Below are 26,743 nucleotides of genomic sequence, written 5' to 3'. Positions count from 1 at the left end.
AGAATCAGCTATGACCAATTTGGATAAGCATCTGGTCTAACTTAATATAATTTATCCACAACTCCTTGCAAATAGGGATTTATAATATAATAGACAGACCCATAACTATATGGCCTTACTGGTTGCTGCTATAACTTTGGTCTTTTGATGTACATGGAGTTTTTGTACTACTATAGTAATTCTAAGATCACTCAAGAAAATTGTCCTTAATCAACCAGTGTTTCAAAAACTCCAAAACAAGCCAGGTAAGGCCAGGCTCAATGTATCCATGTGTCTAATTATCTAAAACTGTATTATTTAAATTATCGAAAAATGCATCCGATGACGTTAGCTGTAGCTCACGAAAGCTTATGCTCAAAATGGTTAGTCTCTAAGGTGCCACAAATACTCCTTTTCTTTTTGCGGATACAGACTAACATGGCTGCTACTCTGAAATCTAGTAGTTTCATGTGGGACTTGTAAATCATCTTAATTCCATCCAAAATGGAGCTCTCAAACTGATTGGTATCATGAACTAAGACTGTATTTGTAACTGAAAAGATAATACAACTTTAAAAATCATTTTCTCTGCAATTGGCTTATGGTATTAATTAGATTTGTTTTCATCAAGTGTTTTGATTCTGAAAGGGAAACTGGGTTCAGTTTATTCTAATTGCAGTTCCTGCCTGCTGACCTGCTTACCTGTACAAGTGCTCTCTGTCGGCCTCAGCACATCTGGTCTTTGACCCATTTTCCTTGCTGAATTTGTAGCTTCAGGCTTAGGTCTCATTTCTGTCTTTTAGTTCTTAAGGAAACAATTGCCCTTAAACAAAAGACAAAATTGTACATCTGAAGTGTTTAAACAGTGTGGAAAACTAATAATAGATCCTAAATTAGGAAAGGAGATTTCAAGTGTGATATTCTTATCAAATTAACATTGTTTGTCAAATGAAGATTTATTACAAATGATACGACTAGCATTGTTAAATTTAAAGGCACAGAAAAGGGATTGGTATATGACATTATAAAAATATAAAGTTCATGGCCACACAAGATCTACCTTGGTACACATAAAAAGTTTAAAATGTTAATTTATGCCTTTCAGCAAATTATTTTGGTAACCACAAAGGGCATTCAAATTGTAAAAATAACAGAGGAAATAAAAACTGTCTGGCATGCAAAACATACTTTGAATGTGATTATTAACTGCAGGTTTTCTAAATTAAAGGCAAAGAGATCTCAGATTTCATACTTGTGAAGTAATATCATTCTCTTGCCTGAGAGGATGTAAACTGATTCTTGCTTGACTCTGTGGTCACTAATCTCTTGCATTCAGGTTGCGATAGCAGACAGATAGGGGATTTGCTGCCAGCATGGAAAAAGGCCGTGGTAGGCAGCAAAACAACGGACAGGTGGATAGATTTAAGCAGACTTTACTAATTAGCATGTTGCCTGACACTATGAGGTAAGAGTTCTGCAGTTCTGTAAGCTTCCCCATATGTCAAAGGAAAGATGATGAAATAATTAACGAGCTTTGAGCTATTCGGGCTGAGCTCCTGGGTGCATACTAATTTTATACTTGTATGCTTTATTGTAAAAGGAGTTGCTTATTTTTCAAAATATACAAACTAGGTTTGTACTAAATTCATTAGTTTATTATTGGGAAGAACATCTAGACATGGAATGATCCATAAATAAAAGTGTATTGGTTTTGTTTGGGTTTTTTGCCACTAGAAAACCTATTTTTGAAAGTGCTGATTTTTCTTAATATGTGTTTTATATTTCACTGCATATAATATGTACATTTTAAAAGCAAAATCACTGTTATCACTGGTATTTTAATACTGTGATGCTCTAAATCATGGGTTCTGACTGCCTCACGTGTGTTAATGGATTTATCCTTGCAAAAGCCCTATAAATTAAAGAATTATGATTTTATTGATGGGGAATTGAAGCAGAGAGATTAAATTACTTGCCCCAAATCACACAGGTAGTCTTTAGCAGAGTCATTAATGGAACACAGTTCTCCAGAGTCCCGCTCCACTGCCTAAACCACAAAACCACTATTAGAAGAGTTTGTCTGGTCTGTAATGGCTAATCAAAATTAGGTTTAGACAACAATTGTAATATATACTTACTGGCCCTTGCAAGACTGAGGGTATGTTGTCCTTAAAACACTAAATTGACCAAGTCTAGTAGTAAATTCAATATAGCAGCATCTGCATGAATTAGATTTGAAAATGTTGTATGTTACACACTGTAGGGAAAAGCAAAAGTCAGAAATCTATTAAATTGTCAGTTAAGAACAGTATTGTGTAACATAAGATATAACAATCCCCCAAGATTGTTTCTTTCTCTCTTCCTTTGCCCTGTACTGAACAGGAGGTACCTACACCTGCCCTACATTCATACACGTAGCCTACTCCACAGAAGGAATACCACATATACTACATTTTACAACCCCTTCAACCCCTCTTACAAATTCCTTTACCCTTATGATCGTGATACCATCATAGACCGTCCCGACAACTTGCAATCTTGCACCAGCTGAGAATAAGACTGCACTGGTGGGATCATGCCCGACATGCAGAAGAAGCTAAGCTTTTATAGAAGGTTTATAGAGCTGAGGTTGAAGGAAGCGGAGCATGAGTCTAGCCACTAATGAAGTTGAAAGATGCAATTCTGAGTGATTTTAAAAATCCTAAATCCTTGCATACTGAGTCTTAAAGAAGGAAGAAAACTTTCAAGCAGAAGCAAATTGGGGGTTTTTGGGGCCTTGGGCCAGAGCAAGTGGGGGCCCCTTCCCACTCCTTCCACCTGCAGTTCTCCTTGCCCTCCTGCTGGGGAAATGGGGTCAGGGTGTGGGAGCTTGCCCTGCTCTGCTCACCTGGCGCTCCTGCCGGAGAACAGGGTCAGGTTGCGGGGGCTTCCCCCACACCGGGGTAGGAGCACCAGGCGGAGCAGGGCAAGACCCTGCTTCCCGACCCCATTTCCTCAGCAGGAGTGCCGCAAGCCCTGGTGCCCTGACCATGCTCCCTGGCAGGAGCGCTGGGCTGGCAGGTTGGGGTGTGAGGGCACCCATTTTTCCGGGAACCCCCAAATTGGCCAGGGCCCCTGGGCACAGGCCCTGTTGGCCCAGTGGCTAATCCGCCACTCCTTGCCAGGGACTGTTCAAGATGAAAGTCCATTCTGTGCACCATCATGGCTACATTATAGCCACGCGAATCTGCTGCTGTTGCTGAATTCCACCTCCAGGGGGGTAGAATTATGGTTGTATGGGTATGTACCTTAACCCTTTATTCTTCTTTGAGGGCTGGTCCCTATGGGTATTCACTGTGGAGTGCTCATGCACTTGAGATTGGAAGATTTTTCAACTGCAGCATCCATTGGTTTGCATCTGCATCCTATACCACCTCATGCTCATAAGAAGCAGCACAGACCTGCCACTTCTCCAGTTCCTTTCTCCAACTCGTGGTCTGAGATGGAACCCTTCATCAGCTTCTGTTGGCATTCCCACTTGAACTCCTTTTTGATTTTCCTTGTAAATAGGAGCTTGGGGTTTTTTTTAAGTTCGTTGTTAATTAGTGTAAGTCAGTTTTGGGGTTTGGGGATTTCCCCCTTGATGCCTCACTGTTTGGGGCACCTAGTGTGCCCAAGATCCCAAGCTTTAAGCCCTGCAACCCCTTCCCCCAGGTCTTGCCAGTTGGTGACCCCCATGAATGCTGCCTGCACATTCCCTCTGAGTGCAAAATCTGCTGTTCCTTTCCCCCTCGTGTTAGACAGTCTCAGGACTTCTGGAATCACATGCACTTAATGGACCTCTCCCTTAGGCCCCAATCTGATCCTCGGCTTTCCTGCTCACTGGCACACTCATTGGAGCTTCAGAGTAGTGCCCCTCTGGCACCAACACTCTCCACCTCCATATCCTCAAGCAAGACAAGGACTTGTCTAAACAGAGGCATGAGGAGGGTAAAGGTAAACACCTCCTCAAGAAGAAGGACAAATTGCCTCTGAAGTCCTCTAAGGGGACTGTTTCTTCCTTATCCTCAGTATCGAGTGACACTCCATGCCCCAGTGTGGGTGTGTCTAGAGCTCAGTTGGAGCATCTGTCGACACTGATGTCATCCGTTAGGACTCATCAAGGGCTCAACAGCAGATTGCTCTCCGACACTTTTCTCCTGTCTTGGGCAGGCGGCCTGATGTACGTCTTTCCACCAATTCCACTCATCAGCAGGGCCCTCCTGAAAATCAAGAGGGACAGGATTGAAGTCGTCATGATCACCCCAGCATGGCCTCGCCAGCATTGGTTCAACATGCTCATGGACTTGGCAACAGCACCCCTATGTGTGCTTCCCAACCACCCAGACCTGCTCTCTCAGGATCATGTGAAGTTGCTGCACCTAAACCTCACCTCTCTGCACCTATCAGCATGGATGCTGCATGACTGAACCTGGAGGAGCAGGCCTGCTCTAGTCAAGTCCAAGTTCTATTGGAGAGTAGAAAACACTCCAACAGAGCGACTTACCTGGCAAAGTAGAAGCGCTTCTCCTGCTGGGCGTCAGAGTGAAGGAGCTCCCCAACCCAGTCTTCTCTGCAGTCCGTTCTGGACTACCTGCTTCACTTGAAACATCAAACTTCTCGATCAAGGTGCACCTGGCAGCCATTTCAGCCTTCCATCTTCGTGTCCAGGGCAGATTGGTATTCTCGCATGAAGTAACTATCAGGTTTCTTAAGGGCCTTGAAAGACATTTTCTGTCGGTCCAGTGCCCCAGTGGGACCTCAACATAGTTCTCTCTAGGCTCACTGGCCCTCCCTTTGGGTCTCTAGCCTGCTGTTCTCTTTCACATCTGTCATGGAAGGTTGCTTTCCTTGTGTTTATCACTTCAGTGAGGCAAGTCTCCAAGATTAAAGCCCTTATGTCAGAGGCCCCCATATGGTGTTCTTCAAGGACAAGATTCAGTTGCGTCCCCATTCTGCTTTCCTGCCAAATGTGGTGTCACCTTTTCATGTTAATCAGGACATTTTCCTCTGGTGTTCTGCCCAAAGCCTCACATGTCCAACGAGGAAAGGCGCTTGCACACCCTAGATGTCAGGCGGGCTCTGGCATTCTACTTAGAGCATACCAAGCCCTTCCGTAGATTGACTCAACTCTTCGTCATTGTGGCTGACAGGATGAAAGGCCTCCTGGTGTCTTCTCAAAGCTTTCGTATTGGATTACTACCTGCATCCGTACTTGCTATAAGTTGGTGCGGGTTGTATGTCCACTAATAGTGACGGCCCATTCAACTAGAGCTCTGGCGTTGCCAGCAGACTTTCTAGCACAAATACTTATCCAGGATATCTGCAGGGCCACAACATGGTTTTCGGTGCACACCTTCACAACCTCAGCAGGCCAGAGATGAAGCTGGCTTTGGCAGAACTGTGTTGCAATCAACATATCCATGAACTCCTACCTCCCTCTGGAGATACTGCTTGGGAGTCATCTAACATGGGAAAGACATGAGCAAGCACTCGAAGAAAAAATGGTTACTAGCCTTCCATAACTGTTGTTCTACAAGATGTGTTGCTCATGTCGCAGGGAAGAAAGGTAAGCAGCAGGATACGGACCCTGGACTTCAGGAAAGCAGACTTCGACTCCCTCAGGGAACGGATGGGTAGGATCCCATGGGGGACTAACATGAAGGGGAAAGGAGTCCAGGAGAGCTGGCTGTATTTCAAGGAATCCCTGTTGAGGTTACAGGGACAAACCATCCCGATGAGTCGAAAGAATAGTAAATATGGCAGGTGACCAGCTTGGCTTAATGGTGAAATCCTAACAGATCTTAAACATAAAAAAGAAGCTTACAAGAAGTGGAAGGTTGGACATATGACCAGGGAAGAGTATAAAAATATTGCTCGGGCATGTAGGAATGATATCAGGAGGGCCAAATCGCACCTGGAGCTGCAGCTAGCCAGAGATTCAAGAGTAACAAGAAGGGTTTCTTCAGGTATGTTGGCAACAAGAAGAAAGCCAAGGAAAGTGTGGGCCCCTTACTGAATGAGGGAGGCAACCTAGTGACAGAGGATGTGGAAAAAGCTAATGTACTCAATGCTTTTTTTGCCTCTGTTTTCACTAACAAGGTCAGCTCCCAGACTGCTGCGCTGGGCATCACAAAATGGGGAAGAGATGGCCAGCCCTCTGTGGAGATAGAGGTGGTTAAGGACTGTTTAGAAAAGCTGGACGTGCACAAGTCCATGGGGCCGGACGAGTTGCATCCGAGAGTGCTGAAGGAATTGGCGGCTGTGATTGCAGAGCCATTGGCCATTATCTTTGAAAACTCGTGGCGAACCGGGGAAGTCCCAGATGACTGGAAAAAGGCTAATGTAGTGCCAATCTTTAAAAAAGGGAAGAAGGAGGATCCTGGGAACTACAGGCCAGTCAGCCTCACCTCAGTCCCTGGAAAAATCATGGAGCAGGTCCTCAAAGAATCAATCCTGAAGCACTTGAATGAGAGGAAAGTGATCAGGAACAGCCAGCATGGATTCACCAAGGGAAGGTCATGCCTGACTAATCTAATTGCCTTTTATGATGAGATTACTGGTTCTGTGGATGAAGGGAAAGCAGTGGATGTATTGTTTCTTGACTTTAGCAAAGCTTTTGACACGGTCTCCCACAGTATTCTTGTCAGCAAGTTAAAGTAGTATGGGCTGGATGAATGCACTATAAGGTGGGTAGAAAGCTGGCTAGATTGTCGGGCTCAACGGGTAGTGATCAATGGCTCCATGTCTAGTTGGCAGCCGATATCAAGTGGAGTGCCCCAGGGGTCGGTCCTGGGGCCGGTTTTGTTCAATATCTTCATAAATGATCTGAAGGATGGTGTGGATTGCACTCTCAGCAAATTTGCGGATGATACTAAACTGGGAGGAGTGGTAGATACGCTGGAGGGGAGGGATAGGATACAGAAGGACCTAGACAAATTGGAGGATTGGGCCAAAAGAAATCTGATGAGGTTCAATAAGGATAAGTGCAGGGTCCTGCACTTAGGACGGAAGAACCCAATGCACAGCTACAGACTAGGGACCGAATGGCTAGGCAGCAGTTCTGCGGAAAAGGACCTAGGGGTGACAGTGGACGAGAAGCTGGATATGAGTCAGCAGTGTGCCCTTGTTGCCAAGAAGGCCAATGGCATTTTGGGATGTATAAGTAGGGGCATAGCGAGCAGATCGAGGGACGTGATCGTTCCCCTCTATTCGACATTGGTGAGGCCTCATCTGGAGTACTGTGTCCAGTTTTGGGCCCCACACTTCAAGAAGGATGTGGATAAATTGGAGAGAGTCCAGCGAAGGGCAACAAAAATTATTAGGGGTCTGGAACACATGAGTTATGAGGAGAGGCTGAGGGAGCTGGGATTGTTTAGCCTGCAGAAGAGAAGAATGAGGGGGGATTTGATAGCTGCTTTCAACTACCTGAAAGGGGGTTCCAAAGAGGATGGCTCTAGACTGTTCTCAATGGTAGCAGATGACAGACCGAGGAGTAATGGTCTCAAGTTGCAGTGGGGGAGGTTTAGATTGGATATTAGGAAAAACTTTTTCACTAAGAGGGTGGTGAAACACTGGAATGCGTTACCTAGGGAGGTGGTAGAATCTCCTTCCTTAGAGGTTTTTAAGGTCAGGCTTGACAAAGCCCTGGCTGGGATGATTTAACTGGGAATTGGTCCTGCTTCGAGCAGGGGGTTGGACTAGATGACCTTCTGTGGTCCCTTCCAACCCTGATATTCTATGATTCTATGTCCAGTCCATGACCCGCCCTCCTTCCCCTCTGTCAGAGTTCTGGCAAGAAGGAACTGAGGGAGGGGGGAGCTGGTGGCACCCCTTATACCAGCGCATATGCGCGCCACTCCAGAGGCCGCCAGAGCTAGTCCCCTATGGATACCACTGAGGAAAAAACTTCTGGCACTGGTGCACACGGCGAGCACACACACTTAAATAACATGACGTGAGCAACACATCTCGAAGAACAGTAGTTATGGAAGTTTAGTAACCATTTTTTTTCTACTCCCTCTTAAAAACTACCTTCCCCATCCCTCTTCAGGGATCCCTCTCAAGAGGCCTCTCAAACAGGAGGTGGACTCCCTAATTTAGCTTGGGGTGACAGACTGTCTCTCCTCAAGACAGGGATAAAGCTTTTACTCAAGATATTTCCTTGTCTCCAAAAAGGAGGTTGGGCTGGAGACCCACTCTAGATCTCGGACAGCTGAGTCTTCATACACCATTTAAGATTCAGGATGACCCACTTGGCCTCAGTAATCTTTTCCCTAAATGAAGGCAACTGGTTTGTGGCCCTCAATTTTGAAGGATGCCTTCTATCATATAGACATTCCTCCAGAGCACAGGTGATTACTGTGCTTTACGATGGGCCGAGGGTACTTTCAATGCAGAATTCTCCCTTTGGCCTCTCAGGGGCATGGAGAGTTTTTACAAAGATGCTCTCCATGATAGCAGCGTATCATCATTGTCAAGGCAACCTGGTATTTCCTTAACTTGACAGTTGGCTGCTCACAGAACGATTGTATCAGGAGGTACAGATAGTGGTCTTCTCAATACTAGAATTTTTTCAGTCATTGGGACTTCAGGTAAATCTAAAAGAGTCCAGTTTAAACCCCCCACCACCACCACCCAAAACTTAGAGTTTACCAGAGCAAATTGGAACTTAGTTTTGGATAAAGCATACTTGCCAGAGAACAGATTCCTTGGAATGAGCAACCTCATTGTCCAACTCTGTCTCATCCTGCAGATGCTGGTCCTGTCCTGCTTCGTCCTTCTAGGCCTATGACCACCTACACCTACGTGACATGTTTTGCAAGGCTCTGCCTCCAGGGCCTCCAAACATGGTTGTGGATGGTCTCTGCTCAAGCAGATACACCCTGAATAAATGTTTCACTTTCTCTGTGTCCCCTCAGGTCCCTTGTTTGGTGGAAAACAAAAGGGGTTCCCTTTGGTTTCCCCACCATCCACGAAGAAACTCATTACAGATGCCTCACTACGGGTTGGGAAGTGCACCTGGATGATCATATAGCTCATGGCTTCTGTACTCCACAAGATTAAGCCCATTACTTTTTGTCCTACCTTCAGTGAATATGGAGAACAATTGATCATCTTCCTCTTTATAATTGCCTTTAACGTATTTGAAGACTGTTATCAGGTCCCCCATCAGTTGTCTTTTCTCAAGACTAAATATGCCCAGTTGTTTTAACCTTTCCTCATAGGTCAGGTTTTCTCAACCTTCCATCATTTTCGTTGCTCTCCTCTGGAAACTTAAATATTTGTCAACATCTTCCCTGAAATGGGATGCCCAAAACTAGACCTAGTACTCCAACTGAGGCATCACCAGTACCAACTAGAGTGTGATAGTTACCAGGAGTGTCTTTCATATGACACTCCTGTTAATACATCCCAGAATATTGGACTTTTTTGCTGCAACTGCATCTCATTGTTGACTTATGTTCAACTTGTGATCCAGTGTAGCCACCAGATCCTTTTCTTCAGTTATTTCACATTTTGTAGATGTGCATTTGATTTTTTCCTTCCTAAGCGTAATATTTTGGTGCTTGCCTTTACTGAATTTCATCTTGTTAATTTTGAACCTCTCTCCAGTTTATCAAGGTCCTTTTGAATTTTATCCTGTTCCCCTCCCAGCTAGTCATGTGCAGATTTTATAAGCCTACTCTCCACTCTATTATCCAAGCCTTTCATGATCATTTTGAATAATACCAGACCTAGGACAGACCCTAGTTGACAGTGGAACATAGAACTAGTGTGAGTACAGTTTGTCAACCAATTGTACACTCACCTGATAATTTCATCTAGACCATATTTCCCTTGTTTGCTTATGAGAAAGTCATGTGGGAGCATGTCACAAGCTTTACTAAAATCAAGATAAATGGTGTCTTCTGCTTCCCCCATCCACTAGGCCCAATACCCATCAAAGGGGGAAATTACGTTGGTTCAGCATGATTTGGTCTTGACAAATCCATATTGGCTATTATTAATGACCCTATTTTTCTCTCTGTCCACAAATTGAGTGGTTAATAATTTGTTCCAGTATCTTTCCAGCTATCAAAGTTAGGCTGACTGGTCCATAATTCCCTGGGTCCAATTTGCCCAATTAAAGCTGGGTACAATGTTTGCTCTTCTCAAGTCCTCTAGAACCTCATCCATCCTCCATGAGTTCTTGAAGATAATTGCTAATGGTTCTGAGATTGCTTCATCTAATTCCTTAAGAGCTCTAGGATGAACTTTGTCAGGCCCTGCTGATTTGAATAAATCTAATTTATCTAACTGTTCTTTAATCTGTTTGTCTGCTATTCTGTCTTGAGTTCCTTTCCCCTTGTTCTTAATGTTAATTGTGTTAAAGAATCTGGTCACAATTAACCATTTTAGTGAAGTCTAAAGCAAAATAAGTATTAAACATCTTGGCCTTTTTGATGTCATCTGTTAGGACTCCTTCCTTACTAAGTAGTGGACATGCACTTTCCCTTCAGCATTTTCTTGCTTCTAATGTATTTATAGAGCCTTCTTACTGACTTTTCTGTCCCTTGCTGGATGTAACTCATTTTGTGCTTTAGCCTTTCTGATTTTGTCCCTACATGCTTGTATTATTTTTTTGTACTCCTCCGTAGCAGTTTGTCCATGTTTCCAGTTTTTGTAGGATTCTTTTTTGATTTTCAGGTCATTAAAGAGCTTAAGAGGGAGCCATATTGTCCTCTTACTATTTTTCCTAGTTTTCCTTCTATCAGGATAATTTGCTCTCTTGCCTTGAATATTGTCTCTTTGAGAAACAGCCAATTCTCCTGAACTCCTTCATCCCATAGATTTTCTTCCCATGGGGCCTTACCTACAAGTTCTCTGAGTTCGTTAAAGTTTGTTTTTGAAGTCCATGGTCCTTATTCTGTTGTTCTCGTTCCTTTCTTTCTGTGGAATTATGAAGCCTATCATATTCATAATCACTTTCACCCTATTTGCCTTCCACTTTCAGATTCCCAACCAATTTCTCCATTAGTCAGAATCAAGTCTAAAATGGCTGCTCCCTAGGTACTTCCTCCACCTTCTGAAACAAAAAGGTGCCCCCAGTACATTCCAAGAGCTTACTGGACATTTTGTGTTTTGCCCTATTACTTTTCCAACAGATGTCTTGGTAGTTTAAGTCCCCCATTACTACCAGTTCTTATGTTTTGGATATTTTTGTTGTTTGTTCTAGAAAAGTCTCACCTACCTCCTCTTCCTGAGTTGGCAGTCTATAATAGACCCCTGCCATGACGTTACCCCTGGTTTTTTCCCTGCCTTTCCCCTTCAGACTAAGCCTGAAAAATCATCTATTAACAATTTAAAACTGGCATAGCCTTCTGAATAAGCCCTAGCAGAATGGCATTAGTATGATATCATCGTAGCATTTTGTAGATGTTAAAATGTTAGTATTTGGGTGTAAGCTGTTCATGACATCTTTAAAAGCCTGAATGAATAATCTAGTGTTAACAGTGCAATTTTTAATTTGTACTTTTTTTAAAAAAACAGGTTACCATGAAGACCAAGCAACTGAAGGAATCTGTTACACATACTCCAGGTGTGTGACCCCTAAGTCCTAATCAATGCTGTTAATAACAAATTATTTATATGATGGGTTTCTAATTTAGAGGCCATTTTGCAGCTTTCAGAGTGATGTTTATAGCCTTGGCTGTAGAAGCTCCATGCTCCTGCTCTCAGCAGACACCAAGGTGGATGAGCATTTTAAGGAAGTCCTCCCATTTAGAGGTGGCTGTGTAAAGGCTCTCTAGGGTATTATTATTCTATTTATTTATTATAATGGTGCCCACAGCATGCTAGTCAATTCAGATATGCAAAAAAAGCCAGCCCAGATAAATACCTGCCTTGAAGAGCTTACAATCAAGTTGAGACGACTGACAAAGGAATATAGGCTTGGGGAATACAGTACAGGACTTTTAACAATGTATTTAACCCTATGTCATGTTGCTCCTATTTTATTTGTTAGCTTTTTATTTCTTTTTCTGGGGAAGGGAAGATATTTCAACCTTTGCCAATTTCCAATTTATTTTATTTTAACCCTTATTTCTGTGGGTTATTTTTTAAAGATTTGAATGAGTAATCAATTTGTAAATGTTCTGGATTTGCAGTTCTTGCCATAATTAAATAATATCTATCTACTAGAGCTCAGCAAATACTAGAAAAACTTTTCATTATTTGCTCAAATTTAAAATGAACTCTGTCTATTTTGTCATCTTTTCTCTGTGTGTGCTTGAATGTTGGGGGAAAACAGTCTAGTTTTAATCCCATACGTGCTCTCAGAAAGCATATTTTAATGCACACTCACATGCCAATACTACCAAAACTTCCATATTTAAATAGGATGGGTAAGGGACAGGGTTTTCTAAACCCCTCACAAGAGCCATGAGAGGGCCGCTGAATTAGTCACACAAGGATCTGATGGCACCCTTTGCAGCTAGGATGGAACATACGTGCTCAATTTCTTGTGACTCCAATGAGACAACTAGATCCAAACTGCAATCAGCCAATAAATGTTACAGTAGATTAATCTTTCCAGGAATGATGAAAGTTTAAAATTTTCTAAAATTCTCCTATCCTGCTTATTTGTTACCTCTCCCAAAGAAGATTTGAGGAGGAAGGGGGTAGATTGAGACTGACAGATGTGGGAGGGCTGGGGCATCTAGTGGATACAGAGAACAAAGAACAGAAATGAATCAAGGGAAATGACCATTTACAATAGGAGAAAATGAGGTGGGAGTGTTGGACAACAGAATGGGGTAAATATGAAAGGCAAGGAATGAGAGGAGAGAAGATTATGAACTATAAAGGAAAGAATAATAGAGAAAACAGTAAAATGAGAAGAAGAGATGGCTATTATGGACTGATTGGATATGGAAGAAGAGAAAAAGGGGATAAGCAAATCAAAGGGGAGGGAGAGAAAAGGAAAGTTTAGATTAGTGATTTTTTTATTGCAGATGTTCGTGCTCTTCGATTATATTTCCCTTGCATTTATTCCTTGGTTCTAAGTTTGCTCAGAATAGTCACCCAGTCCCTTCTTCTCAATCTAGTACATTAGTATAACTGGCCATTCTGAATTATATAGTTCATAGCTTGAGAAAGCAGATAAAATGTATCAGAATTCACAAAAATATTCCATTGGATGGGGACCTCATGCACCATATACAGGAGGAGTAACCATTTTTGAACTCTTAATGTCTATGTTGGCCTTTTGTGTTGCATATCTGATGGGAAACACAAAGGCCTAGATCCACAAAGGGATTTAGGTGCTTAATAGCCACATAAGTCCAAAATTTTGATCCTCAAAACCCCTTTTCAGCTGTCACCTAACCCTGTACACTCCTACATTCCCTGAGCACCTAATTTTCCCCCCAGTAAACTCCCCAAGGTGCCTACATTTCTTCCAGTGGCTTTCACAAAGCTGTCTAAGTCCTGCTGCCACTGAGTCACTCAGTGCCTAAACTCTAGACCAGGGAGAGAGTGAGAATGACTCTGTAGCCTAGTGATTAGCACATACTCCCTGGAGACGAAGGTTCCAGTCCCTGCTCCAATGGCTATTTGAGTATTTTGTAAAAAGCGTGGAAGAGTTTCAACAGGAGAGACTGAGAGTGGCCCACTACAGAATACTTATAGCCCAGTGGTTAAAGCATTCATCAGGTGGTGGCAGAGACCTGAGTTCAAGTCACTGCTCCAAATCAGGCAGGGGATATTTGAACCTGGGACTTCCACATCCTGGGTGAGTGCTCTGAGTGCTGGGCTGTAGGGCAGGGCATAAGGGTGGAGTGTGGCAACACCATCATTTTTTGTGAGAAAGGGCTTACCTAACTCTAGGAGAGGGTTCACAGCCATGAACCCCAAGTGGAGATAGGCGCCTCCCACTGGCCTGGAATTAGGCGCCCGACTCCCTTTGAGGGACGGGGCTTTGGCCCCACTCCTCTGCTCAGCATTTCCTGCTGGCTAACTTAGGTGGCTCCCTACTCAGCTTTCTGGCTGTTACGAATCCTGTAGTCAGGCACCTAACTTTCCCCATGCATTGTATAGTAAGCCGGGGCACCTAATTTGAGGCTGAAGCTTCTACCAGGTGGCAAGACACCTAACATTAGGCATTGTAACACTGAGTTTGTTTGTAACACAAATCCTCTTTGTGGATCTAGCTCAAAATATATTTGGGCTCTGTGGTTTGTAGGTGATGAATTTGTCCTTGGCAGGTTACTCCAAGTAGAATGAGCTTTTTTTAAAAAAAAAAAAAGTTTTAAAATCTTCTGAAATGCAGAAAATTGCCCTTCGCAGTTTGAAATGGTTGGGCAGAGGAGAGCCTCAGAACTCCTGTAATTTTTTTTTGTTCCTGCACTCACTTTGACTGGCTACCAGCCGACTGAGAGGGGGTTATGCCACAACCCCTGCCTCTGCAGTTCTGTTGGTTTCTGGGGGACTCTGAAACCCGGGTTCTCAACCACAAGGGCTCTCCCTGCTCTGTGTCTCAGCTGTAGATCACTTGTCACCACCCAGTTCCCTTTTCATTTGACTTTAGTGGTTTTTACATATAATGCTATTTCCAACAGGAATTGTTAGACTCTCTGAGCTTAGAAACTTGGCCCAGAATTCCAGAAATGCCAAAACCAACATGGATTTGCCAGACCATATAATTACACAGCGAGAAATAGATGAGGAGGAGGAGGAGGAGGAGAACTATAATCGTGACCCAGAACAGATGGCTATTCCAGCAGATCACAGAGAGACTATGACAAGTGAAACCAGACACCGCAAGAGAAAAACAGCCAAAGCATCTGAAGTAACTCCAGCAACGATGAAAGAGGTGGCAGAAGATAAATGCAGGGGAAAGCGTCAGAAAGACTTTGATAACACAGAACAGAATGAATATAGCGATGATGAGAACAGAAAAAAAGAGAAAAGCCACAATTCTGAAGAATTGTGGACTCAAAATCAACAGAAGCTTCTTGAACTAGCCTTACAGCAGTATCCAAAGGGAACATCAGACCGCTGGGATAAGATAGCAAAATGCGTCCCAGGAAAAAGTAAGGTAGGGTCATTGTATTGTATGGGATTAGACTACTAATAAACCAATATGACATCTAGGCAGGTCTTTTCCTATCAATTAGCTGCCAGCCTGAGGTCTTTAATCCAGCCTGTCACTATCTGAAAACTCAAAGGGCCCAACTCACAGGGTATTGTCACCACATATATTGATACTTTATTTACTCAGTGGAATGCATCCGATGAAGTGAGCTGTAGCTCACGAAAGCTTATGCTCAAATAAATTGGTTAGTCTCTAAGGTGCCACAAGTCCTCCTTTTTATAAGAACTAGGGGTCGCCAAATGAAATTAATAGGCAGCAAGTTTAAAACAAACAAAAGGAAGGGTTTTTTTCACACCACGCACAGTCACCTTGTGGAATTCTTTACCAGAGGATACTGTGAAGTTCAAGACTATAACAGGGTTCAAACAAAAGAACTAGATAAGTTCATGGAGGATAGGTCCATCAATGGCTATTAGGCAGGGATGGTGTCCCTAGGCTCTGTTTGCCAGAAGCTGGGAATGGGCAACAGGGGATGGATCACTCTATGATTACCTGTTCTGTTCATTCCCTCTGGGGCTCCTGGCATTGGCCACTGCTGTAAACAGGATAATCGGGTAGGTGGACCTTTGGTCTGACGCAGTGTGGCTGTTCTGAAATTTCCAGACAGTTAAGCAAAAGCATATGGAGAAACTGAAATTATAAACCTACTAGATTATATGGAAGAAAAGCCCTGGGCAGAGCTAACAGAGGCAATGTGTCCATGATCAGTGACCTCTATTTTGTCATGGGGTAGGTTCAGTAAGAGCCCAGTATTCATGACAATTCAATTTGCAGTGCAGTCCAATGTTGATGCCTGAAGCAGCAGGATATCTTCATCTTACTTGCACCAAAAGATCAATGTTAGAGAGGAGGAAATGTGGGTGGGGTTCCAGAAACAGTCTTTTTAGATCTCAAAATTCTCTGGCAGTTCACATTCTAGGATGGGTTTGCTACATTAGAATGATGGTAACGGCTTGTCTACGCTTGGAAATTTATGAAATAGCTGTTCCAGAGTCTACACTTGGATAGCTACTTGGGTAAATTTCCAAGGTAGACAAGCCCTAAGAGCGAGGCAATCATTTTTCAGACACACCGTTGACAATATTACAAAACTGTGCTACTTACCTATTTTAATCATTATTCTGCTAGAAACTTTGTCAAGAAAGAGACTGTCGATATAAGGCAAATTTTCTCCTATTTTTCTCTGGTCTCTAACAACATCAGTTATCTGTAATGAACCCCAAACTGAAAATTCTTTTTGTAATCCACTTTTCATTATGTAAAAAGAAAAGGAGTACTTGTGGCACCTTAGAGACTAACCAATTTATTTGAGCATAAGCTTTTGTAAGCTACAGATGAAGTGAGCTGTAGCTCACGAAAGCTTATGCTCAAATAAATTGGTTAGTCTCTAAGGTGCCACAAGTACTCCTTTTCTTTTTGCGAATGCAGACTAACACGGCTGTTACTCTGAAACCTTTTCATTATGTGTACATTGCCCTTGCCTTCTGAAAGCTCAATACATGAGTGAATATTCTTCTACATTTTTTTAAAATACTAAAACTACTTTTAAAACAACGTAACTATTTGAGAGAGAATGTGTACAGTAGAAGTAATATGACGATACTAAATCACAGTTCATACTTTTGAAAGATAAAAGTTTGTTTTTTGTTTGTTTGTTTTTTGCAGGAAGAGTGTGTGGCAAGATACAAGTTACTTGTTGAACTTGTACAAAAGAAGAAAATGGCTAAAAGCTGAATCTTCTGAGCAAAAGAGTTTTATTTCTATTTTTCAGAATGAGATTATATTTTAAATCTCATATGCAGAAGTATGCATTTTTGTACCACAGTATTTCTATGTCATGTGCCTTAGTAAAAGAAAATATCAATAAATTTTAAGCCATCTTGCTTAACCATTTTCTGTGTTAAAGAATTTAAATGTATTTTTGTTTTGGAGAGCTATTTATAAAGACATCTTATTGCATGTCTTGGTAATTGGTAGAGCTTTAAGACGACCCTCATAGTTTATTGCATGATGACTTCAGTATGAATGAATGTGCAGTATATAAAGGGTAAAAGGTCTAACCTTTAAGGAGGCAAAAGAAATATATGTTAGCTGTACTGAAAATTTAAACATGAAATAAATTTTAAGATTTTTCTTTATAGACACACTACACATATGCATGTATATCTGCATATGTGCATACAATGTGTGTTCATTTATATGCATGTACACATGCTATTTAAAACATGTATGTTATATATTTGAGAGTTATGAACTTCACACGTATTCATATGTCTATTATGCCTGCTATATAATTGCTCTTTCAAATATCTTACATGATAATATACAGTAATATTTAGTACTATTATTTAGCTATATTTTAATTAAGGATTTTCAGAGGATTTTTTAATTGAGAAAGACTAATATATACAAACGTTTCATATCATTCAGATTTTTAATTACAGAATTTGATTTAAATATAACATGCATATCCCCACCATTATTTTAATATTTCATATTTGTGCTCATACATTTTTTATTTTTGCTGCTTCATTTTTACAGCTGAACAACTGTATTTAGTTACAGTTCATCACTTGCTGCTCCAGTGTTTTTCACAACTTTGGAAAAGCTACAAGAAGATTTAAACAACAAAGTGATAAGTGTCTGAAGGTCATTAAAAATGACACCAATAAATTGGAGAGGTGAAATAGACCCTTGTGCAAGAACATAGAGGACTACAGCATCTTTCAGAATTACTCACACTCAAATTTAATATAAATAATAAACTCTGATATGCTTTACAGGCCTTTTTTTTCCCCTACAGGGATGCTAGGCACCTACCATTCAAAGCTGAAATCAATGGAAGCTATTGGAGCTCAGGACTAGAGCTGGTCAGAAGTTTTCTAGTGGAACACTTTCATCAGAAAGTGCTGATTTCACTGAAAGAAACATATTGCAGAAATGTGTCAGTATTGACAAAATTTCATTTGGGGGAAGAATAAAAGGGGGGAAAGCATTTCAATAAGGTCAGCATGTTCTGTTTTGACATTTTCAGAATGAAACCTTTCAATTTTTTGTTCCAAAATTTTTCTCTATATATTCTATGTTTTTTTAAAATAAAAATGTCAAAATTGAAACAAAATGTTTCAATTGACTCACGACACCGTTGTTGCATGGGAAATTTTGACATTTTTTGTCCAATTTCAGAAAGTTTTGAAATTGTGGAAACTTCCAGGAAATGGAAAATCTGGTTCCTGCCCAATTCTGAAAATTGTATAGTCTATATTTATATGATAAAATTGTGTTCCTTTTTACACAGTTATTTTCCACATAAAAATTCTAAGCTGCAAATCTTACCTTCATAACCCCAAAAGTTAACTTAGCAATTGGAATGCATTATATCAACTGTTCAATTATTCAGCACACTTCAGAGCCAGAGTAGTACTACATATCCAGTATGTCCTTTTCAGTCACTTAAAACTCATTTGTGGGCCAACTTTCTTCATTTCACTAAGGACTAGGGCCCAGATCCTTAGAGGTGCTTATCTCATGATTTCAATGGAAATTAGGCACCTAAATACCTTTGAGAATCTGAATTTAAATTCCAGCAAATATAAAGTTTAAGCATGAACCATTTTTTTTAGTTACTTGACCACAGTATTTAATATTAATATATTTAAAGGGCATGGGGGGGCAGTTTATCATACCCCTGGGTCTGAAAAACTTCATTGATTTTCCTGATGCTTTCCATACACAAAAGCCACCTTGCTGAATCTAACTATTGTATTTACAGACCGGGGGGAAGGGTCGGAATTTGCAGCAATTGAGTAAAAATTGGGATTTAAAACAATGGACTCTCTCTTTCAACTTTGTTTTATCATCTGTGTGTCTAGCAGGGAAAACAGGAAGTCTACAGATCAGATTCCTCAGGAGTGTCTCAAATTTTGTTTAAATACAACTTTAACTGCCACATCCTGTTAGTGCTTGCACACACTTTCTCTCTCTCTCTCTCTCTCTCTCTCTCTATATATATATATACACACACACACACACACACACTAGGGCTGTCGATTAGTTGCAGTTAACTCATGTGATTAATTGCCGTTTTAATCACACTGTTAAACAATAGAATATCAATTGAAATTTTTAAAATATTTTGGATGTTTTTCTACATTTTCAAATATATTGATTTCAATTACAACACAGTATATAAAGTAGACAGTGCTCACTTTATTATTTTTATTACAAATATTTGCACTGTAAAAGTGGCAAACAAAAGAAATAGTATTTTTCAGTTCACGTCATACAAGTACTGTAGTGCAATCTCTTTGTGGTGAAAGTGCAACTTACAAATGTAGATATTTTATTTGTTTGTTACATTGTTTTGTTTTTGAGTGCAGTTATGTAAAACTTTAGAGCCTACAAGTTCACTTAATCCTACTTCTTGTTCAGCTAATCGCTAAGACAAACAAGTCTGTTTACATTTACAGGAGATAATGCTGCCAGCTTCTTATTTACAATGTCACCTGAAAGTGGGAACAGGCGTTCGCATGGCACTTTTTTAGCCAGCTTTGCAAAGTATTTACGTGCCAGATATGCTAAACATTAGAATGCCCCTTATGCTTCAGCCACCATTCCAGAAGACATGCCTCCATGCTGATGATGCTTGTTAAAAAAATAATGCATTAATTAAATTTGTGGCTGAACTCCTTGGGGGGAGAATTATGTCTCCTACTCTGTTTTACCCGCATTCTGCCATATATTTCATGTTATAGCAGTCTCAGATGGTGACTCAGCACATGTTGTCCCTTTTAAGAACACTTTCACTGAAGATTTGACAAAATGCAAAGAAGGTACCAATGTGAGATTTCTAAAGATAGCTACATCACTCAACCCAAGGTTTAAGAATCTGAAGTGCCTTCCAAAATCTGAGAGGGACAAGGTGTGGAGCATGATTTCAGAAGTCATAAAAGAGCAACATGCAGATGCAAAACCTACAGAATCTGAACCACCAAAAAGAAAAAAATCAACCTTCTGCTGTTGGCATCTGACTCAGAGGATGAAAATGAACGTGTCGGTCCACACTGCTTTTGATGTTTATCAAACAGAACCCATTATCAGCATGGACACAAGTCCTCTGGAACGGTGGTTGAAGCCTGAAGGGACGTATGAATCTTTAGTGCATCTGGCACATAAATATCTTGTGATGCTGGCTACAACAGTGCCATGTGAATGCCTGTTCTCACTTTCAGGTGACATTGTAAACAAGAACCAGGCAGCATTATCTCCTGCAAATGTAAACAAACTTGTTGGACCGATTGGCTGAACAAGAAGTAGGACTGAGTGGACTTGTAGACTCTAAAGTTTTATATTTTATTTTTGAATGCAGGTTTTTTGTACATAATTCTACACTTATAAGTTCAACTTTCATGATAAAGAGATTGCACTACAGTATTTAAGTGAATTGAAAAATACTATTTTTTTTACAGTGCAAATACTTGTAATATAAAATAAATAAAAAGTGAGCACTGTACATTTTGTATACTGTTTTGTAATTTAAATCAATGTATTTGAAAATTTAGAAAATGTCAAACTATTTAAATAAATGATATTCTATTACTAACAGTGCAATTAATCTTTTTAATAGTTTGACAGTCCTAAGAAATTCTCTCTTGGGATCTTGTGAGCATGTTTTTCTCTCACACACAAATGCTCTGGCCTGGGAACTAATGAATGGGTTAACAATTCCCTCAAAGGTAAGAAACTCTTGCTATTTTGGCATCCAAACTACTCCTGCTATGTAAACTCTGGAACTGCTGCACAACCACAGACATTGCTCACCAAATCATGAGTAGGTACTCAAGTGCTCCATTCTCCAAGGCATCTTCTCAGAGCAGGGCCACCCTCAAATAGACCCATTTGTAACACTCAGCACCTGAAAGTGCTGTAGCTTCTGTTCAGGAGGCAGCTTGAGCCCAGACTTCCTCCGGGATGACTTCCTCATGCTGTGGTTAGGGGGATTATTGTACACCTACCCCTTAATCCCCAGAGTACTCTGCAAGGACAAGCAGGAGTCCACCAGATGATCCTGGTAGCTCTGGCTTGGCCAAGACAATTTGGGATTTTGGATATTCTGAGACTTTGTCAGGCTCTGGATTCTAGGTGGTCAGGCCTGGTGGTTGAAGCAGCAGTCAAAAACAGGTCCCCATGGTCAAAGCAGGATGTAGAGTCAGGAGTAAGAGGAGGGTAGCGCTGAAACCAAAGTCTGGGGACAGGTCATGGGTTGGAACCAGAGTCAGAGTCTTCAAACAAGCTATATCAAATTGTAGTTGTAGTCCAAACATAGGCCAAAGGTCAAAGCTGAGTTGGAATCAGTCCAAAGATCTGGGGATCAGGAGACAGGTGCAGGGCTGGAGTGAGGTCAGAATAGAATATAGACAAGACTGAAGTGAGCTGGAACAAGACTCAGGCAAGGCTGGGGCAGGAATAGCTTCTACCTCTTCAGGAGCCAATTCCCCCATAGTTTGTCAACTTGGTTCCTTCAGCACTTATGGACTTTCTATTTGAACCAACAGCTGTGTGTTCCCTCCTACACCTGTCCATGAAAACATCATTCCTAGTGGCAGTTACCTCAATGAGGAGGTTAGGAGAGTTCGAAGTCCTGATGGCTGACCCTTCTTATTCAGCCTTCCATCCTGATAGGGTATCCTTGAAGAACACCCCTGAAGTATTTATCAAAGAACAGCATTATGGAGTTCTATCTAACCCAGCAAATTCACTTACCTGTATTTTTTCTAAGCTTAATGCTTGCAATGCAGAGGCTGGTCTCCACGCATTGGATGTTAGAATGACCAGGCTGGTTTATCCACAAAGGATGAAGCAATTCAGATCTTCACCAAGACACTTTGTAGCAATTGTGGAATGGATGACACACAAAGTTATATCTCCCCAACATTTACTAAATGGAGATTGGCTGTGGGAAAGCTTGTTCTGGCACAGTGAAGAAGGGCCTGCCTACTGCACTTTAAAGTTCCTCTAGAAGAGCACAAGCAGAATCAGCGAGGCAGCTACCTGGAGCTCTGTTCATATATTCACTAAGCTCTATAGATTTACAAAAGCCTCCAGGTCAGACTCTGCATTTGGCAGGGTAGTATTCTAATCCTCATTCTTCTAGAACTCTGACCTGTCACCTCCAGTGCAGTGGTCCACTGTTTGGGAGTCACCAATAATGAACTATCCATATGGACAGTCACTTAGGGTATGTCTACACTCTGAAATTAGGTTGATATTACAGAAGTCGATTTGTAGAAATCTATTTTATACAGTCGATTGCATATGTCCACACTAAGCACATTAAGTTGGTGGAGTGCATCCTCTCTACTGTGGCTAGCATCGACTTACAGAGCGGTGCGTTGTGGGTAGCTATCCCGCAGTCTCCACTGCCCATTGGAATTCTGGGTTAAGCTCCCAATGCCTGATGGGGCAAAAACATTGTCGCGGTTGGTTTTGGGTACATGTTGTCAGTCACCCCTCCTTCCGTGAAAGCAACAGCAGACAATCGTTTTGCGTCTTTTTCCCATGCAGACGCCATACCATGGCAAGCATGGAGCCCGCTCAGCTCAGCTCACCATCACCGCTGCTGTTGTGTCCTGGGTGCTGCTGTCAGCAGACGGCGCAGTACAACTGCTGACCATCATCCTCCACTGCTTCTGCTGCAACTCTGCTCTCATAAATGAGCTCAGTCTCAATAGCAAATTTCTCCATGTCGTCATCCACCACTTCTGCTGCAACTCTGCTCTCCTGGTGCCATGAATCCACCTTGCAGGTTCTGTCATTGTTCTGTATAAATATCTACTCTCATGGCATCCATCGTCATCCACTGCTTCCACTGCAACTCTGCTCTCCTGCAGACACCGTACCACGGCAAGCCTGGAGCCCGCTCAGCTCAGCGCTGCTGTTGTGAGCATTGTAAACACCTCGCGCATTATCATGGAGTATGTGCAGAGCTGGGCTAAGAGACGTCAGCATGCAGACGATTTTGATGAGGACATGGACACAGATGTTCCTGAAAGCACGGCTGTGGCAATTGGGACATCATGGTGGCAGTGGGTTTGGTTTATACAGTGGAACGCCGATTCTGGGCCCGGCAAACAAGCACAGACTTGTGGGACAGCATAGTGTTGCAGGTATGGGATGATTCACAGTGGCTGCGAAACTTTCACATGCGTAAGGCCACTTTCCTGGAACTCTGAGTTGTTTTCCCCCACCCTGAAGCACAGGAATACCAAGATGAGAGCTGCCCTGACAGTTGAGAAGTGAGTGGCGATAGCCTCATGGGAGCATTCTACGCCCGACTGCTACCGGTCAGTCGGGAATCAATTTGAAGTGGGCAAATCTACTGTGGGGGCTGCTGTGATCCAAGTAGCCAATGCAATCATTGACGTTCTGTTATCAAGGGTAATGACTCTGGAAAATGTGCAGGTCATAGTGGATGGCTTTGCTGCAGTGGGGTTCCCTAACTGCGGTGAGGCGACAGATGGAACACATATCCCTATCTTGGCACCGGACCACCTTGCCAACCAGTATGTAAACCACAAGGGGTACTTCTCTATAGTGCTGCAAGCACTGGTGGATCACAAGGGACATTTCACAGACATCAACATGGGATGGCCGGGAAAGGTGCATGACGCTCGCATCTTTAGGAACTATGAGATGTTTGAGCAGCTGCAAAAGGGACTTACTTCCCAGACCAGAAAATTACCATTGGGGATGTTGAAATGCCAATAGTTATCCTTGGGGACCCAGGCTACTCCTTGCTCCCATGGCTCATGAAACCGTACACAGGCAGCCTGGACAGTAGTAAGGAGCAGTTCAACTATAGGCTGAGCAAGTGCAGACTGGTGGTAGAATGTGCCTCTGGACGTTTAAAACTTGCTGGCGCCGTTTGCTGACTAGGTCAGACCTCAGCGCAACCAACATTCCCATTGTTATTGCTGCTTGCTGCGTGCTCCATAATATCTGTGAGAGAAAGGGGGAGATGTTTATGGCGGGGTGGGAGGTTGAGGCAAATCGCCTGGCATCCGATTTTGAGCAGCCAGACACCAGGGCGATTAGAAGAGCACAGCTAGGTGCGCTGTGCATCAGAGAGGCTTTGAAAACCAGTTTCACGACTGGCCAGGCTACAGTGTGACAGTTGTGTGTGTTTCTCCTTGCTGCAAGCCCACCCCCTTTGTTGATTTTAATTCCCTGTAAGCCAGCCACCCTCCTACCTTCGATCACAGCTGGTAAAGGAAATAAAGTAACTATTGTTTTGAAACCATGCATTCTTTATTAATAAAAAAAAAGGGGGGGGGGGATAACTGACAAGGTAGCCCGGGTGGGGTGGGAGAGGAGGGAAGGACAAGGCCACATTGCTTATTGTAACCACACTACAAATCAAACTGTTTGAATGACAGCCTTCTGTTGCTTGGGTCATCCTCTGGAGTGGAGTGGCTGGGTGCCCGGAGACTTCTCCTTCCCCCCCCCACCCCCGGCGTTCTTGGGCGTCTGGGTGAGGAGGGTATGGAACTTGGGGAGGAGGTCAGGCAGTTGTACAATGGGGGTCTGTACTCTTGTTGGCTTTCCTGCAGCTGCACCAGACACTTCATCATGTCAGTTTGCTCCCCCATTAGCCTTAACATCGCCTCCTGCCTCTGCTCTGCATGCTCACTTAATGCTTTCCTAACTTCTAACACTGAATGCCTTCATGCATTCAACTGTGCCCTATCAGTGCAGGAGGACTGCATGAGCTCGGAAAACATGTCATTGCAAGTGCTTTTTTTTTTTTTTTTTTTTTTTTTTGGCCTTCTAATCTGTTGATAACCTCGGACGGAGATGATTGGGGGAGCCTAGAAACATTTGCACCTGGGGGAAGATAAAAAGGGAGAATAAAATTTAAGATGATACATTTCTGAGAACAAAAGGGAGACTCTTTCACAGTTAATCAAGCAAGTCACAGCAGACCGCACATGTGCTTTAGGTACAAGGTTGCATTTTGCCTTTTATATTGAGCGCCTGCCGGTATGGTGACCATCACACATGGCTGGGCAACAGAATTTGGTTTCCATGCAGCCATGATAAGGCAAAGGGTACATGGGGTTGGTTTCAAACTGCAGCACCATCCTTTCCTATAGCAAGCGATGGGTTGGGCTTCACATTTAAAAGGAGGGGCTGTGGTTTTCGGGTGGATGTGCAGCACACACCTCCCCCCACCCCACCGCATGGCTGTTCTCCAAGATGATCCCTTTTAGCCCAGCGCAAACAGCCCAGCATGAACGGGGTCCTTTTACTGTTCCCTTACAAAAATTCCCCTACTTCAACCAGGTGACCATGAATGATATCACTCTCCTGAGGCTAACACAGAAAGATATAAACCGAATGTTGCTTGAATGCAACCAAAACCCAGGACCATTCGCTGCCATGCTTTGTGCTGCAATGATTCCAGAATACTTTCAGAGTACCTCCAGGAGAGTTTCATGGAGATGTCCCTGGAGGTTTCCTGCTCCATCCCCAAACATGTGAACAGACTTTTCCAGTAGCAGTACTGGCCGCGAATGCATCCCAATTCTTCAGGGCAAATCAAACGAACGTAATTGCTTTTAACCCCTGTACAGTAGTTACAAATGTGCACTCACCAGAGGTGCTTTCTCCAGCTTCAGGGTCGGGGATCCCATCTTGGGAGGGTATTGGCTCCAGGGTGATGAAAAGGTCCTGGCTGCCAGGGAGAATGGATTCACCGCTTGCCTGCTGCGCATTCTCCTCCTCCTCATCCACAAAATCGTCCTCCCTGTTATGTGAGACTCCCCCCTTGCAGGTGTCCATGGACAGTGGTGGGGTAGTGGTAGGGTCCCCTCCTAGAATGACATGCAGCTGATGACAGGAGCGGCATGTATGGGGCTCTGATCGGAGAGACCGTTTGTCTCCTTTGTCTTTTGGTAGGCTTGCCTCGGCTCTTTAACTTTCACGCGGCACTGCTGTGTGTCTCTGTTGTAGCCTCTCTGCAACATGCCCTGTGAGATTTTGGCAAATATATTTGTATTTCTTCTTTTTGATCGGAGTTCTGCCTGCACAGATGCTTCTTCCCATACAGTAATCAGATCCAGTGTCTTTTTCAGTCCATGCTGGAGCTTGTTTGCGATTCTGGGAGGACTGCATAGTCACCTATGCTGCTGAGTTCACCACGCTGACCAAACAGGAAATTAAATTCAAAAGTTCCTGGGCCTTTTCCTGTGTACCTGGCTAGTGCATCGGTGTTCAAAGCGCTATCCAGAGCGGTCACAATGGAGCACTGTAGAATCGCTCCCGGAGGCCAATACCGTCGATTTGCGTCCGCACTACCCCAAATTTGACCCAGCAAGGTTGATTTTAGCACTACTCTCCTCACCAGGGAGGAGTACAGAAGTCGATTTTAAGAGCCCTTTAAGTCGACGGAACGGGGTTGGTTGTGTGGACGCATTCATTTTAAAATCGACCTAACACGGCTAAATTCAACCTAACCCCGTAGTGTAGACCAGGCCTTAGAGAAGAATGAGAAATTATTTACCTGTACGGTCGTTGGAGTTCTTTGAGATGTGTTGTCCATATACATATATT

The 26,743-nt window shown here is 42.7% G+C and overlaps 1 protein-coding gene across 3 annotated transcripts in view; it reads left to right on the top strand.

Annotated features, from left to right (window-relative positions):
- The window catches only part of DNAJC1 (DnaJ heat shock protein family (Hsp40) member C1), a 198,313-nt gene extending 181,319 nt beyond the window's left edge, over positions 1 to 16,994 (top strand). For 2 of the 3 annotated variants that reach the window (XM_084618549.1, XM_084618550.1), the window contains 3 exons: positions 11,530 to 11,578; positions 14,598 to 15,076; positions 16,799 to 16,993. In XM_084618549.1, the coding sequence (XP_084474675.1) occupies positions 11,530 to 11,578; positions 14,598 to 15,076; positions 16,799 to 16,867 (597 nt within the window). In that variant the 3' untranslated portion in view covers positions 16,868 to 16,993. Of the gene's footprint in view, positions 1 to 11,529; positions 11,579 to 14,597; positions 15,077 to 16,798 lie in introns of all 3 variants that reach the window. The other variant, XM_084618548.1, reaches the window with a different exon arrangement.
- Positions 16,995 to 26,743: the final 9,749 nt, after the last annotated feature.

The sequence above is a fragment of the Lepidochelys olivacea genome, assembly GCF_965140295.1.
Source record: "Lepidochelys olivacea isolate rLepOli2 genome assembly, chromosome: 2".
Classification (NCBI taxonomy): domain Eukaryota; kingdom Metazoa; phylum Chordata; order Testudines; family Cheloniidae; genus Lepidochelys; species Lepidochelys olivacea.
The sequence above is the reverse complement of the archived record's forward strand: the minus strand, read 5'-3'. Positions and strand labels throughout refer to the sequence as shown.